Source organism: Prosopis cineraria, unplaced genomic scaffold (assembly GCF_029017545.1).
Source record: "Prosopis cineraria cultivar Desert tree isolate PC_DT_omini unplaced genomic scaffold, ASM2901754v1 PC8, whole genome shotgun sequence".
NCBI lineage: Eukaryota > Viridiplantae > Streptophyta > Magnoliopsida > Fabales > Fabaceae > Prosopis > Prosopis cineraria.
The window spans coordinates 2,016,140-2,032,454 of record NW_026555339.1 but is presented as its reverse complement, the minus strand read 5'-3'; the positions used below and the strand labels follow the sequence as shown (position 1 = coordinate 2,032,454).

The 16,315-nt window shown below is 32.1% G+C and overlaps 2 protein-coding genes across 2 annotated transcripts; one reads left to right on the top strand and one right to left on the bottom strand.

Annotated features, from left to right (window-relative positions):
* Window positions 1-1,164: 1,164 nt before the first annotated feature.
* LOC129319060 (cytochrome P450 82A3-like) lies at window positions 1,165-3,232 on the bottom strand. The gene is made up of 2 exons (XM_054964089.1): window positions 2,200-3,232; window positions 1,165-1,886 (listed from the first exon to the last, which is right to left on the bottom strand). The coding sequence occupies exons 1-2, from the start codon at window positions 3,178-3,180 to the stop codon at window positions 1,389-1,391; spliced, it is 1,479 nt and encodes a 492-aa protein (XP_054820064.1). The 5' UTR covers window positions 3,181-3,232; the 3' UTR covers window positions 1,165-1,388.
* A 5,332-nt stretch (window positions 3,233-8,564) lies between these two features.
* LOC129318311 (uncharacterized) lies at window positions 8,565-11,458 on the top strand. The gene is made up of 5 exons (XM_054963039.1): window positions 8,565-9,282; window positions 9,360-9,468; window positions 9,667-9,857; window positions 9,942-10,004; window positions 11,448-11,458. Exons 1-5 carry the CDS (start codon window positions 8,565-8,567, stop codon window positions 11,456-11,458), a joined length of 1,092 nt encoding a protein of 363 aa, XP_054819014.1.
* The last annotated feature ends 4,857 nt before the right edge of the window (window positions 11,459-16,315 follow it).

The window sequence follows — 16,315 nt, the reverse complement described above, 5'->3', positions numbered from 1 at the left end:
CCATATGAAAGATATAATAATTTAAATTTGTTTAAATTATATTGACTTTTAATGGTATTCGAGCACTATCAAAATACGTGGGAGTATTGATACACAGTTAATAATACTATTATGAGTGTGTATAATGGCCGACACGAAAACGCTGTCGTCATGAGAAGCTCCGGGTCCAGATGAAGGATTGGGAGCAGTTGTCCGAGCAGATGGTCGTGGGTTGCTAATTTGGCAGCCGGCATGTGTGTAACATATTTTGTCAATAAGACAATAATAAAGACCAAGTACACTGTAGAGAGCATATTCCTACCATGCACACCTTTCATTTTTTTTTTGGGGGGTCAATCAGTCAACGTCCAAATTATTCTTATATATATAGTGCGGCTGATTACCTGGAGAGTCGATGAATCAGACCGTGCACGATGTTAAATAATTGAATCAAGGAAAAACAAGAACTGATAATTGGTGTGGAATATAATTGTTGTTGTTGGTTTTTTTGGTGATGAATGTGGAGCTCAGTAATAGCGCGCCCCCGGCACTGGGGACCATCATCATGGATAAGGATTAAGGATGTATTAGAAAAAAGAAGAAACGATCAGAAAAATATATTATATAGCAATCAAATTCAGGACAGAAAAAGGAAGTAAGTAAAAGTGGCGAGCCACTCTCGAACTTTTGGTTGCGGCAATCAAGACAGAAAGTTGTTTGTATGAGCTCACACCCTCGCAGGCGTCAAAGCAGAAAGACGCAGGCGGTGCAGAGGGTAATACAATGACGACCATGGGGTTGTGGTGCGGAGTGATACCATGCATATTGAATGAGGATCAACTACCATCTACCAAGGGCCACCTCAGGGACTCATGATCATGATAGCGCCATTCCATTATTCCGGATGGACCATTCGTGGGAGCAAACCTCGTTAGATTCTTCATTCATCCACATATCTTTCCCTCTCGCTGCCTTCAATAGTACCCTCATGTTCCAATGTTAGATTGAATTTGATCTTGCTATATAAATCCTGTATAGAAAAAAATTTTAAAAAATAAATGAGTTTAAACGCTTTGTTTTCAGTTCGGCGCATAAGGGCATGTTGCTTCACCCCCTTCAAGCTTGTCAATCACTCCTCAAGCTTCGGACAGTTAGCATTGACCACACTTCCCATTTCACACAGGATCTTCCCCCCATCAAAACTCTTAACGGATTCATTCCCTCCGGAACCGGTGGTTTCTTCTTTCTTGACTTGAATATATGTGCTTTGCAAATATAATAGTAAAACAAGCACAGGCTGATAAAAACATAAGCTGAGTTATGAAAAGCTTCGGATCACATTAGATCTTCTTCTTCAAAAAAACAAAAACACATGCATGCTAAAAGCCTAGCTAGCTCGTTTTCCCCCCTTATGCATAGAGACGTGGGGTGAGAAGGACTCGGAGAGGTGAGGCTTTGATGTTGGTCAGACCGACCTGTTCGCTCAAATCCATCGGTTGGTTATCAGGGGTTTCAATATGGAAGCCCTGCAGCAAGTTGGCGAGTGTGAGTTGCATCATCAGGAGAGCAAACGAGATTCCAGGGCACATTCTTCTGCCCGCGCCAAAGGGAATCAGTTCGAAATGCTTGCCCCTCAAGTCCACATCTTTGTGGCTACTCAGGAATCTCTCTGGCCTGAACTCCAATGGGTCTTCATGAACACGCGGGTCTCGATGGATTTTTGAGAGGTTGGTCAAGAGATGCGTGCCAGAGGGTATGTGGTACCCTGCCACTGTGAACCTTTCTCCCCCAACTTGAGTGTCTACTTCATGAGCTGCCTTCTTCAGGATTTCACGGTTGTTCATCAGTAAAGACAGGGCCCAAGTTAGCGTCGCTGTCGTTGAGTCCGTTGCTGCTGCAATTAGGACCTGCAAAATGCAAATTTCCAGTTTAACTTCGCAAATTATCCTTCAAGATGCTATTCATGTTTGCTTATATATACTACACACACACACACAACACACACAGAGAACAGATACACAACATGCAGTATGCATCCACACGTGACATCAATATATGAGAATGAGATATGGAAAATGATATATATATATATATATATATATTTAAGGAAAGGGTGTAATCCTCGTTCATAACATACGAGAACATCGAGAATATTTTAGAAAGTTAAAAATCGAATATAAATAAAAGAAGCATTATAAATAATATACGTGGAGGACTGACCAGGTTTGTAGCTTTAATCATAGTATTAGAATCAGGGCCATCATCAATCAGTTCAGCTTCATCAGCGATGGAAAGAAGAACATCCATGACGTCTCCGTGCTTAGCCTTGTCTTGCCCTGAATCGGAGTCCCTCTTGCGTTTGTCTTCATCCACCCAAAATTGAATATATTGGTCCAACTCTTTTGCTGTCTTCTTCATGGCCTTCTCTTGCTCACCCAAATCCAGCCAACTCAAATACGGCAACGCGTCTGATATCAAGAACGCTCCGCTTAGATCGAATATTTCCCTCAACGTTTTGCGAATCCTTTCTTTCCCTTCTGTTTCGGCAAAACGTTTTCCAACGACCATTCTATACACAACGTTTAAGGTTATGTCTCCAAACCATTGCTTCATCTCACATGACAGAGGAGGCACTGATTGCAAATTCTGACCAGTTTTAGTGTTCGACTCGAACCAACGATCAAGCGTCACTTTCATGGCTGACTTCACCTCGGATTCTCTCACGTGTTTAAGCATCTCCAGTCGATGGTTGGAGAGGACTTCCAGCGTAACGATCTTGCGCACGTGACGCCAGTAGGATCCGTAGGGACTGGCTTCGAGCATCCGGCGATTGTAGGTCAAGACTTGGAAGGCTACGAGTTTGGGACGACTAGCAAAGGCTCTGTCGTTTACAGTGAAACATTCCTTGGCAATCTCCCAAGTGCTCACAATCAAGGTCGGCCGAACGCCAAGCCTTACGTTGAATATTGGTCCGTATTTGTCGGCCATGTTGCCTAAGGTGATGTGCGGTGGCTCTGGCCCTACTAAGAGATGGAGGTGCCCAATCACAGGCCACGCACCGCCAGCTTCCGGTGGTGGTTTCCTAACCGTAGTTTTGCTTCTGCGGTGGCTTCTTGATATGGAGAAAAAAAAGTAGAGAAAGAGAAACGATGCGAAGATGGTAGAAGGAATGGTTGCTTGCCCGGAGATTGTCAAGTCCATGCTGGCGGTGCAGTGTGGTATCTGGTTGTGTGTATGGGGGTATCTTGCAACTGATGGGTGAAGCAGAAAGAGAGGAGGGCGGCTACTAATTCACCAATCATGGGGTAAGAAAAAGCAAAATACAAAAGACGTGGCGTGTGGGTGGCTACTGTAGCGGATGGTGAACGGGGAAAAGTACAGTAAGGGCATGTAAATTTGACGATCTCTTGCCTATGCTACTCTTGATATTTTGCACGTCTGGATTGAATTTAAACCAAAATTTTAAACTTTCCAAAACCAAGCGTTTGTTAAAAAAAAAAAATGTTCTGAAGATAGTCTAGTTTATAATTAAATCCTCCAGAAACTACAGGCCGTGGGAATATCTTGAATAACAAAAAAAAAAATCCAATTTGCATGGTAGTTTTTTCCTTAAAAAACTCCATTAATCATCTAAATTGGTAATAATTAAAAAAATAACAGTATGTCCTCTTTATTCTAAGAATAAAAGACATTGTTATTGGTAATTTCTCTATAAGAAGTATAAGCAAGTGGACTGTTTTCTTCTGTTCTTAGCTTGATGTGTGTGTGTGTGTGTGTGAAAGAGAGAGAGAGTAATTATTTAGTAATAATTGAGATGAGATAGGAAGATAATATTTACGGAAAAAGCATGTCAACTCGCTTAACATAATCTTTTTAAAAAAAAAACAATACTCGTTATACTTATGTTATTACCTTTTCAGACCTAATGTTATTATTTTTTAATTATTAAAATATCATTTTTTAAAAACTAATTTTTAAATTAATTTACCTTACACTGGTTTTTTTTAATCAAAGGGATAAATATTAATTGCTCGAGATCACAAACAGGATCAAACTCACAGCTAACCGAAGAACTTCCATGCCGCTGTACAGCTCATGCTGATTAGTGATCTGCTAGTTGATGGCTAATTCCAGTTTCGTCCCAAACATCAATATCCTCTTTGGCCAAGGTTTGGAATGATGATTGGGATCACATGCATACAGAGACGGATCCACGTCGAGGGAGAGTGGGGGGCCACCATTTGTGCATTTGTCCGCAAGTGCGCATGGACTTGAGATAAAGGCGATGGCCGGAGTTCAAGGATAGATGCAGCACGTATTGGCCTCCAATAATATGTTATATGTAATCAATATTCCAATGGAAATATTGAAAATACAAGAAAGCTCTTTGGTACTTCTGTTGTGGACTTGTCGTAGAGTTAACTTGAGGGGAACGAAACGCAACAACACTTCACGCACACACTCTCGCGCGTAAACAAGGACGGGAATTTTGTGTGTCAGTGGGTGTGTCATGTGTGCGTTTAATTCATCCATGTTACTTACGCAGAAACGCATAAAAAGGATGTAGAGGGTGTTCGATTTTCAATTTATTAAAAATTTATTTAATAACAGTCAGTTGTTAAAATAAAATTTATGTTTAAATAAATTTTTTTAAAAGTTAATTTAATAGACTAAAAGTTATTTAAATTATAATAATAAATATGCTTTTAAATATACAATTAAAAAAATATTGATTTACGACGATTTGTAATTTTTATTATACAAATATAATATATTTAAAATATTTAAAAAATATGATAAAAATTTAAATAATTTTAATCTATAATGTTAAAAATTTAATCTCTAATTATTTGTACTTTTTTAATTGATAATTTTAAAAAATATGATAAAGATTTATAATTTTTATTATACATTAATGTCAAAAATTAACATAATTAATTACTCAATTTATAATGTTAAAAACTTGATACCTAAATATTATTATTGAAATGATAATTATATTTTTAATGAATTAACTATTTTTTAAATAAAATAATAATAGATTAAACCTGGAATAGTATAGTTAAATAATATCCTACTTTTTAAATTTACCTTTCAAAAGTTTTATTATTTTAAGTTGGCCAAAAGCACATTCAACAATATCTAAGAATGACTTTTTAAATGAATTTTTTAAAAAATATTGAAAACCAAACAACATTTGACTTTTGAAAAGTAAAAAACCACCTCCCAAATGTTTAATTCAACAATATTATCTACTTGGAAATGCATAAAAAGGATGTACTACCTTCGTCTTAAATTATAAGATATATTTAAAGAAGTTTTTTCGTCCCAAAATATATTACATGATAGGTATTTTAGGAGTTTATATTTTTATTTTAAAAAGATAAAGTTGTTAAGTATATTTAATAAAATTTATTAATATGTGAGATTTTATTTAAAAGTGTTCTATAATTTGAGACGAAAGGAGTAATATCTAACATCTATATTACAGAAGTTCATAATATTATGTTATCAATTACTTTAGAAATTAAGTAATGACCTATTCCATTTTAATCTTTATTATAGAACATTTTCAATTATTTCACGCATATTAAAAATTTAATTTTTTTATATTACAAAAAAGTGAGAAGTACTTTCATTTAATGTTTACCTTTAACTTTAAATAATAATACACTATATTAAATACCTTTACACTAATTAAGTAGAGGTAAAATTAAAAAAGTGATTTAATTATTACAAAATATTCTATATTTTAAATCAAAAATTATTATTAGAAAGTGTCTTATAAATAATATATAGGGAGTAGATATGTACTCACCTTTTGTTTTTTATATTGTACATAATATTAATTAAAATAATAAAAATATGTCAGAATATAATTTTTTACAATTTATATCTTACATGCATATTCTTTTTTTTGGCAGATATTTGTAGAATATTCTATCATCGCTATTATTCCCATAAATTCTTTGAAAAGTTAATTCTGCCTATTTGTAAATTTTTTTGTGAAAATTATCTGAAGTTCATGTTTTGAATTATATGGTTTATTTCTGTAAATTTATTTGAACCAGACATATAAAGAAACCTTTTGGATGTCATGATTTGCAGTTTTGTAACCTGCACCATGGTATTAAAAACCGGACCGGACCGGCCGATTCGACCGGTGACTCGGCAAACCGGAGACCAATCCGGTCCGGTTCATATGGCCAAAGTGGCCTCATGTGACCCCGGTTAAATCGGGTCACCCAGTTTTAACCCGGGTAAAACCGCCCAACCCCCCGGTTCGGGTGGGTTGGCCGGTTATTATTTTTTGAAGTAACTAACCCCCAAAACGACGTCGTTTTTGGGGTCATCCTATTAAAAAAAACAAATCAGGCGGCCATCCTAACTCCTAAGTCTGTGGCTCTGTGCGACTGTGCCTCACTGCCTCTATGTCTCAATCTCGCGGCAAAAGGCGAAGCCATAGCTGATAAGAATCCGAAGGTCGAACGCAGTTCACGTTGTCTCAGTCCAAAGTTCACCAGTTTTTCCTCATCTCGTCTCATCTCTGGCTGAATCTGGATGCTAAACAGGTAAATACCGTCTCATCTCTGGCTGAATCTCGTCTCATCAGCCCTAACCTTTCGTAAGAATACCCAGGATGTTCATCAGCTTATTTGCTTGTCTCTGTGTCTATCTGATTTTCTTTTCATCCACTGATATGGCATCGCAGTTTGTGCTCGGATCCGCCTCCTTCGGTCTGTGAGAACTGAGAAGCCATCTCTGCTAATACTCAGGTAATTATAACATTTTATGCGACAAAATCTCTTGCGATTTGCTGGTTTTCTCAATAAACGAGCCACAGATTTTGGATGCAATCACCAAGTTCTGATGTTTATTGTTTGAATTTATTATGCATTACACGGATTTGTGTTGAATGATTTTCTCTTGGCTCTTTTAAATTTCAAGTTCAACTGAAATTTCCCTTGTGTGGGTCTTTGTTTTCACTTTTCTTTATCATTTTAACGTTTACATAATTGCAACTGCTTAAAATATATATAGTATTCCTATAGTAGCATTCTATTGCAGTTGTCTTCTTCAGCTCTTTGGATCTTGCAAAAAGACAGTAGTTAGAAGTTGCAATAAACATGATTCAGCATACATACATACAAAATAGCTGTTGATTACATATATGCATTCCTTAGGAAGATATGCAGGGAGCATAGTGGAAAAGGGAAGGGGTATGCTGAGTACATGATCACTAAATTGATTTTGCTTTTTTTTTAGAGTTGTGCCTTCAGAGAGAGTGGTCAATCAATAAACGTTTCTATATGTATGCTGATTTGCTCTGGTTGTTGAAAATTAATTCGAGCTTTATGTTACTCTTATTTGTGTACTGTATTCTGAATTCTGGCTGCTATGATTGCTCCGGCTGCTTTGGTTTTTTTTTACATTAGATGTTTGTTTATGTTGAAATTATCATAGCTTGCAGATTAAAGTTATAATATGAATATTGGAAGTAATTTTAGTAATGATGGAACTGAGAATCCTACCTCAAATTCCAACAATCCTACTCCCAATTCTAATAATCCCACCCTTGCTAGCCATAATGACTCCACATCTGGAACTCCATCAGTTCACGGGAAAAAAGATCCTGCATGGGCACATGTTGCTTTAAGAAAAGAAGGCAACAAAAATGTGTATACATGTCTTTATTGTGCATTGAGTTATAAAGGAGGTGGAATAAATAGATTGAAGCATCATCTTGCTGGTATAAGTGGAAATGTAGTTTCTTGTAGTAAAGTTCCTTTTGATGTTCGTTATCAGATGCAAGAATCATTAAAAAGTGGGAAAAAGAGAAAGCTTGTCGATGTATAAGCAGACATGGAGGAACATGTGTCTAATGCTAATGAACCCAATGCACCTACTCCATCTAAGTCAATCCCTGAGAGTAGTGCCAGTAAAAAAAACCTCCTACTATGCCAGTTGAAAATTATTTTGCCTCTAGGACAACTCCGGGTTCCCAACCAGGTATTAAGAGTGCATTTGCAACTAAAGAAGCACAACACAGTGCAAAAATGGCCATTGCTGAATGGGCTATCATCAATTGCATTCCATTTAATGCATTAGATTGCCCATTCTTTCAAAAAGCTGTGGATGCTATTGCTTCAATTGGGCCTGGGTTTAAGGGTCCTAATGCTTATGAATTTAGAGTTAACTTGTTGAATGATTGGAAAAAAGAATGTCAGCTACTTATTGAGAGTCATCGATCTAAATGGAAAACTTATGGATGTACACTTATGGTTGATGGTTGGACAGATGTGAGGCAACGAACTTTGATAAATTTTCTTGTCTATTCTACACATGGCATAGTATTTGTGAAATCTGTTGATGCTTCTGATTTAGTAAAAGATGCCAAGACTTTATTCTCATTGTTTTCTGAAGTGATTGAGTGGGTTAGTCCAAAAAATATTGTACATGTGGTGACTGATAATGCTGCTAATTATGTAGCATGTGGCAAGTTGATTAAAGAGAAATAGAAAAGTATTTATTGGTCACCTTGTGCTGCTCATTGCTTGAATCTTACTTTGAAAGACATTGCAAGTATGTCTCATGTGTCACAACTTGCAACAAAGGCATCAAAGATCACTGTGTTTGTTTACAATTATATGGTCTTCCTGTCATGGCTTAGGAAAAGAAAGGGTTGGAAAGAAATTGTGCGTCCTGGTGCGACAAGGTTTGCTACAACATTTATCACATTGCATAGCATATATATGCACAAGCATGACTTACAAGCTTTAATCACTGATAAGCATTTTGTGAATCACAAATTATTAAGGACCGAAGCTGGAATAATTGTTAGTGCCATCATATTAGATAATCAATTTTGGAATGAATGTCTTGAAGTTGTGAAGATTGTGTCTCCTCTTATAAAATTGTTGAGAATTGTTGATTCAGATGAGAAGCCTTCTTTGCCTTATGTTTATGAAGGCATGCAAAGGGCAAAAAAAGCAATTAAGACAGTCTTCACCAATAAGAAAGACCAATACAAGCCTTACACAGATATAATCCAAGCCCGATGGGATAAGCACTTGAAGACTAATCTTTATGCAGCAGCATATTTGTTGAACCTTGCCTTCTTGTATGATGATGACTTTGTTCACAAAAGAAGGTTAATGGATGCTATGCTTTCAGTGTTTGAGTCAACTGAAAATGAAGATGTTGATTATATTGTGATGATGAAGCAGTTGAGCTTGTATCGTGACCGTAAAGAATCTTTTGATAAAACTTCATGTCATAGAGCAGCACAGAAGCTAGACCCTTGTAAGTGTTAATATTTAATATGATCATGGTAATTTTATTTATCATATAACATATAACTAATTGTCTTTTATTTGTAGATGAATGGTGGTCTTTTTATGGAAGTTCTGTTCCAGAGTTGCAAAATCTTACAATGCGTATTCTTAGTCAAACTTCTTCCTCTTCTGGTTGTGAGAAAAATTGGAGCTTGTTTAAACACATCCATACCAAAAGAAGAAATAGATTGGAACATTAAAGACTAAATGATTTAGTCTTTACAAACTACAATTTACGATTGAAGAATAGGTAATAAAAATAAAAGTTATGAATGTTTTTCATAAATAAAAATTTTATTACTATCTCATGGTAGATATATACTTATATTTGATTGTTTTGATCTCATTAAAGGAGCCAATTGAAGAAAAAGACAAGTTTTGATCTAATTGATTATGAATCTATTGACAAATTGGACTTTTGGATTGCTGAAGAGGAACAAGAGCCAGCTCCAGAGTTTGATGCTGATGATGTCATTAATTTGGAAAGTGCTATGCATAATGAGAATGTTGTAGCTTCATCAGCTTCTGAGAGAAATAATGAAGGTTCATACTTACTAACATGTCTATCTATATTAATATATGATTATTTTTTACACAATGATTAATGTTAATTTTTGTCATCAATAGGTGAAGAAGATATGAATATTTCAGAGCATCCATATTTGAATAATGATGTTGGAAGTGGTTCTGGTTTCTCTCAATCATCTCTTAATGTTTCAATCCTTACTCCCGCAGATTTGAATGAAATTAATGAGGATTTTGGTGTTGATTATTATTAGCTTTAGACTTTTTGATGATTAAAAGATTGTAAAGATGAATATTTTAAATGTTGTGTTTTTAATGATGTTTTGATGATTATCATGGACTTGTATATGATATTATATAAGATATTAAGTCTTAGAGAATTTATTTTTATTTAAATCATATTATTTTATTATGTCCGATTTGAATTCGAATTGATTTGCGGTTGAATCCTTGACCCCTGACCTCCAACCTTGATCGATTCAATAGTCGATTCAGTTTTCAGTACCTTGCCCTGCACGATAACTTAGTACTTGTGGATCTTACTTTTTCTGGCGTCTTTTTTGGTTTCGACATCTTATGTTAAAAAAAAATGAAAGAAAAAAATCCTCAAGACTCCAATAGGAATTTAACTTGTCAGCTGTCGTTGCTGACTTAACCTGCAGAGTCAATTATGAATTTTTTTTTTTTTTAGTGAAAAGGAAGCTTCTTTACTGGGAGAAAATTGTACAGCAGGACGACAAGAATAAACAAATCACATAGTATGAAAAAGCGAGAGAACTCTCAAGGGTATGATTAACTTTAGCTTTTTTTTTTTTTTTCTTTTGACCTGAATGATTAACTATAGTTCTAACTTTAGATAAAACTAAAAAATGGCCCGTACGATGCATATGGTTAGGAAAATTTACTTACTTTTCTATTTGTGTTTAGACATTCCTTCATGTGAATATATATCCTTATGTGAATTTTGGATTTGATAAAATGTGAGTTCCATATTGTATTCAGTGTATTGTCGATTTTTAATAGGTCATGACACATTATAATTGAGAAAAATGATAGAAAAAATTATTTAAATTATATAAATGATATATTAATCTCACAAAATGATATAATTTTTTTAAAGTCTCAAGAAATATTTCTGTGGTCAGGAAATTATAGAAAATGATACTTTTACCCTTTATTCATATTAAAAAAATTTGCAACTTTCCATTCACAATTTTTATTTATATATTAACAACTTTTATTTCTAAGTTTGCAATAATTTAATAGTTATTTGTAAGTCCTAATCTGCAAGTCCTGATATGTATTAAGTGTTAAAAATTTATAATTTTTCATTCACAACTTTTATTCATATATTAATAAATTTTATTTTTAAATTTGTATCAATTCAATATTCGTTTGCAACTCTACATTTATAAGTCTTGATATACATCATGTGTTAAAAATTTATAACTTTTTATTTATAACTTTTGTTTATAAATTTACAATAATTCAATAGTCATTTGCAACTCCGCATATGCAAGTCCTGATATGCATCAGGTGTTGAAAATTTACAACTTTTTATTCACAACTTTTATTCCTATATTAACAATTTTATTTATAAATTCACAGGAATTCAATAGTCATTCATAACTCTAAGAATTTTTATTTTATTTGAGGGCAATTTGATCATTTCTTTTATTTCTCTAATGACCAAAAAATTTCATGTGACTCCACAAAAATTATGCCATTTTGTAAGATCAATCTGTTATTTACATAATTTAAATAGATTTTCTATCATTTTATCTTATAATTGTTTTAATTTTATTTTTTTAGAAAAATCCACTTGTCTTAAATCGCATAAAATATGATTATAATAATTGAATAAAAATAATAGAGTAGACCTTATAAAAAATATGTTAACATGCTATTATAAAAATATAATATAAAATTTTTATTAAATGTTAATAGTTGCTATTAGGTATGCTTTAATTTTTTTTAAACAAAGTGAAAAAATTATGAACATCCATAAATGTGAAAAAACATTACATCTTGAAAAAAAGGCCACCGGTAAGATTTATTATCCATACGAGATAAGTTATTTTAATAATAATTTTTTTATAAATATGAGTTGGGTATAATAGAAGAAGTTAATTCTCAACAACATAGCTTTAAATTCTTGCTAGAGAGATGATCATACTTAGTATTCAACTATGTCTTGAATAAGATCACCTCCAATTAAAAAATACTTTTGAATAATAAAAAAAATTTGTTATTTTTTTACAACATTTTTTTACCTTCGTGCATACTAAAAACATAAACTCCTTATTTTATTTTTTAATTTATTACTTATAAAAAATAGAAGATAATTTAAAAATCATATAAATATAAAATATGTTAATATGATATCTTAAAAATATAATATAAAAACAATTTTTAAATATTAGTAGTTACGGTTTACAAAATAAAAAACAAGCATAAAAAATTTAAAAAACAATTGATTCTTTAAAAAAGGAAATAGTGAGTCTATATTATTTCAGAGCGATTTTTTTATATATTTTATTTTATATAAGATACAATGAGAAGAGAAGGATTAATTCTGGAAGATGTGACAATTCCGCACCATCAATTATTTCTGACGAATAATTCAAAGTTTGTGGTTATTTGTCAGTGGTCTAATATTTTTGACGTGGCCATTAGCATCGGTCCATGACGAGACACGTGCATGGTCGTATCAGGTTCACGTATATAGTCATAGAATGGGACCCACATATAGTGGAATATGGCAGACATCTGGTTTGGCTCCACCAGCTGATTCCAACCATAATTTTTCAATATCTTTTTTATTTCAATATCCCCTTCCAAAGCAATTGGCTTTGCCGGGTGCTACTATTTCTTGCACAAATTTTTGTTTTTTCCATTACAAGCATTCTAATTCTAATTTTAATTATTTTAAAATCTCACCAAACACAGATATTATTATGCAGTTTCTAAAAACTAGATTGTAAATAAGATTTTTTTTTTGGTAAATTGACCAAAATGATGTTTGACCTTTTAGACCTCTCACTTCACCCTCTCTTTCCCCTCCCTCTTTGTAACACTATTTGAGTTAAAATATGACATGTCACTCAAATAAGCTATAGGGCTAATTGAGCAAATAACTGAAGAGTCAGGTCTAATATGAAAAAAGAGATTAACCCTAAAACTCAATAAAGGTCACGATAAAATAAACATATTGAAATCTCGCCAATCACAAACATTAGACTGTTGGCACATGAAAATACAATCTTGAGTAATTTTGAAATCTACATACATCATGCTCAAGTATCTTGGTGAGATGGGTTGATTATCAAAAATGAAAAACACGGAATAAAAACCGTGCCATGAATTTCATGAGATCCTTGGTTCTTTGGCAAAACATCCCAAGTTTTAAGGGAGAGGCTACCACCACTCAGACATATAAATAGACAACGAAGATAAAAAAATAGTCAACACTTAATCAAAGACTTGCATTTTTATACCTTTAGCCTTTAATTTTATCAATTAGTTTTACTTTCAATCTAGACTTGTAACTTTTCATATTTCAATAAAAATCAAACATTAGTTCTATCAAAGTCTTGTGTATCTTTTACATCCTAGCAAATTATGGTAAGAGAGCTCGGGACCCTTTTGTTATCAATTGAGACTCATCATTTTGATACGCCTGGTATTTGTTGTTCACACCATGAATAAATACCTACAACAATTAACCCATTAATTAAATCTTATTATCATGATAATTAAGGCTAATGTTTCTAATTAATTATTATCATGATAGAATATGTTTAACCACAGTTATCAAAAATAAGGGAAAAAATTTTTGAAAATGGGATCCATTAAAACAATTTTCAAAACCACTGAACTAAAAAAAATACATTATATCATAATTATTAGTAAACAAAAGCAAGATATAACTTGTTAATGGAGATTATACTACAATACAAGGACAAATTAGTTATTTCACAGAACCAAACATTCACACTGCAGCTGACTTCCCAACTCAACAATTCAACCAAAAAATTATTGGGAGTCAAATGGCACATTTTAAACCACAATTTAATAACGAATCTCATCATCAAAATCATACATAAGTGCCAATCACAAATATACTAGCCATGTTACAAGTTCATAAGACTCATATTAACAAAAATGGCCAAACATTTCACATTCAACAATATCCTGGTACAATAATCAATCTACGATAATTTTATTAGCTCAAATACAAACTCTCATGAGTTTGCTTCACAAAAAGGCTAGCTAGACAACAACCATCGTCATAAAACAAATTACAATTATAGATGCATAATATATTTATAAATTGGCAATAGATATATATATATATATATATCCTACTATGCAAAAATAAAAGGAGGCTATATAAGGTGTAATTTAGCTTTAAGCCTCTGGATTCTTCCTCGTGCCACAACTACCAAAAACAATGAATTAGTGATTGAATAAATTATCGTTGCTAATCAGTTATAAATCCATTACTAATTTACCAATAGAATTTAGCGATGGAACACTTTTTCACTAAAAAAATCAATTGTTATTTCACTAAACTATCAAAAATAATTTTACTAATAGGATCTAGCAACGGAATGTTTTGTTGCAAAATTTTTTATCACTATTACATTGCTAAACTATTAGAAATAATTTAGTCATAGAATTTTTTGATGGAAAAGTCCATCACCAATTTTCAAGATACGTTATTCTCATTTTGTGACAGCATTTATAATGAAAAATTCTATCACGAATCTTTCTATCATAATTCTATCACAAATTCTATTGCAAATTGTTTTAAATTTTATTGTATGATTTATAAAATATATGTAATAATTTATTGTTATGCTATAAATAAATAATTTAATAATGATAACTTATTATTTTAAATTATTTAGATATTAATAAGTATAATAATAATTTAAATTATATATTTAATTATTTTTTATAACATAGTAACATACTTAATTATTTTTATTTTAAAATAAAAATTTAAATATAATTTTAAAATATAAATATTATATATTATAAAAATTATAACATAATATATAGTGATAATAAAATATTTTTTCATTTTAATATTAAATTTTCTATCAAAAATATTTTTAAAAAATATAATATAGTATAAAAATTAATTTATTTTACTGATGAGTAAAAAGAATGTTAAATAAATAAATATATTCAAATTATATATTTATTGATGTATATATATGGCTGGTTAAATATTATATATTTTATTTATTAATTAATTCTATAAAAAAATTATCAACTAAATATTAAAGATCTCCTTCAACTCAACTAATAATAAGATTGGACATAAAGGCTCACAAAGGTGTGAGATTATAAATTCAAACTTAGCTAAGGCATATTTAAAGTTATTCGAAGTTAATATATGACATGTAGATGACGTGGTAAGGACGTGGTGATGAGGTGGCGTTGGCCTACTGTGTTAGTAGTGGTATTTTTATCGACAAAATTTGTATTGATAAGCAACAAAAAATTTGCAATATTAACTTTTAAATATGTATAATCAATTAATTTTTCTCATTATTCCTTCTGACTGAGTCCATGGACTATAATTCATAACAAGATCAATTCATGAATTAGATTAGTTTAAGCTCTCCAATGTTGAAAGGATAACTTAGCCAAAAATCACCTTTCTAAATTGGACCATGGACTTTTTTGTTAATTGAATACCTGCAAAGTGTCATAATTATTGCCAGTCACACATACCTACTCTCAAAGTGAGTACCATTGGCTAAGCCGGAACCACACCAACTTCCTATTAAAGTCGGTGCTATAGCTATCCAACACTAGGAGTTATTAAGTGCTGTTTATGCCATGTAAACTTATAATATAGTAATATCTCAACTAGGGTAAATCCCACCAATTTCAATTCTTAATCATGTCATAATATTTCACAATTTCAATCATACACTATAATGTAATTCTACATGTCAAGAAATCATAATTTTTAAATAACATGTTCAATTTCATTCACGTATGTATGCTTCACAATTTTTATTTAAAGAATTATCAATCATTCTCATAATTTACAATATATATTTTACTTGTTTCACTCACTAAAAAATATCAAAATTACATCTACACATGTAAGATACATTTCATAATTTTTATAATACAAAAACACTGAATACATGTATACGAGGGAATTTATATTTTCAATTACCTTTACTCCTTAAATCACTTAAAAGGACACATATAAATTTAATCTAATTTCAAGCTCTCCAACGCTCTAAGAAAGTTTTTCCAATCAAACAGCGACAGTTAAACGATAAAAGAACGAAAAGAACATAACCCGCAAGCAATTTCAGAAACAGAATCCGAAGAAAAGTCAAGGGGAAAGAACAGTAGGAATCGAAATACTCCTGAACCCTTTCATTCATTGGCCATGACGCCATGTTCTATATTCGTTCATTGGTCATTCTTCTTTTAATTAA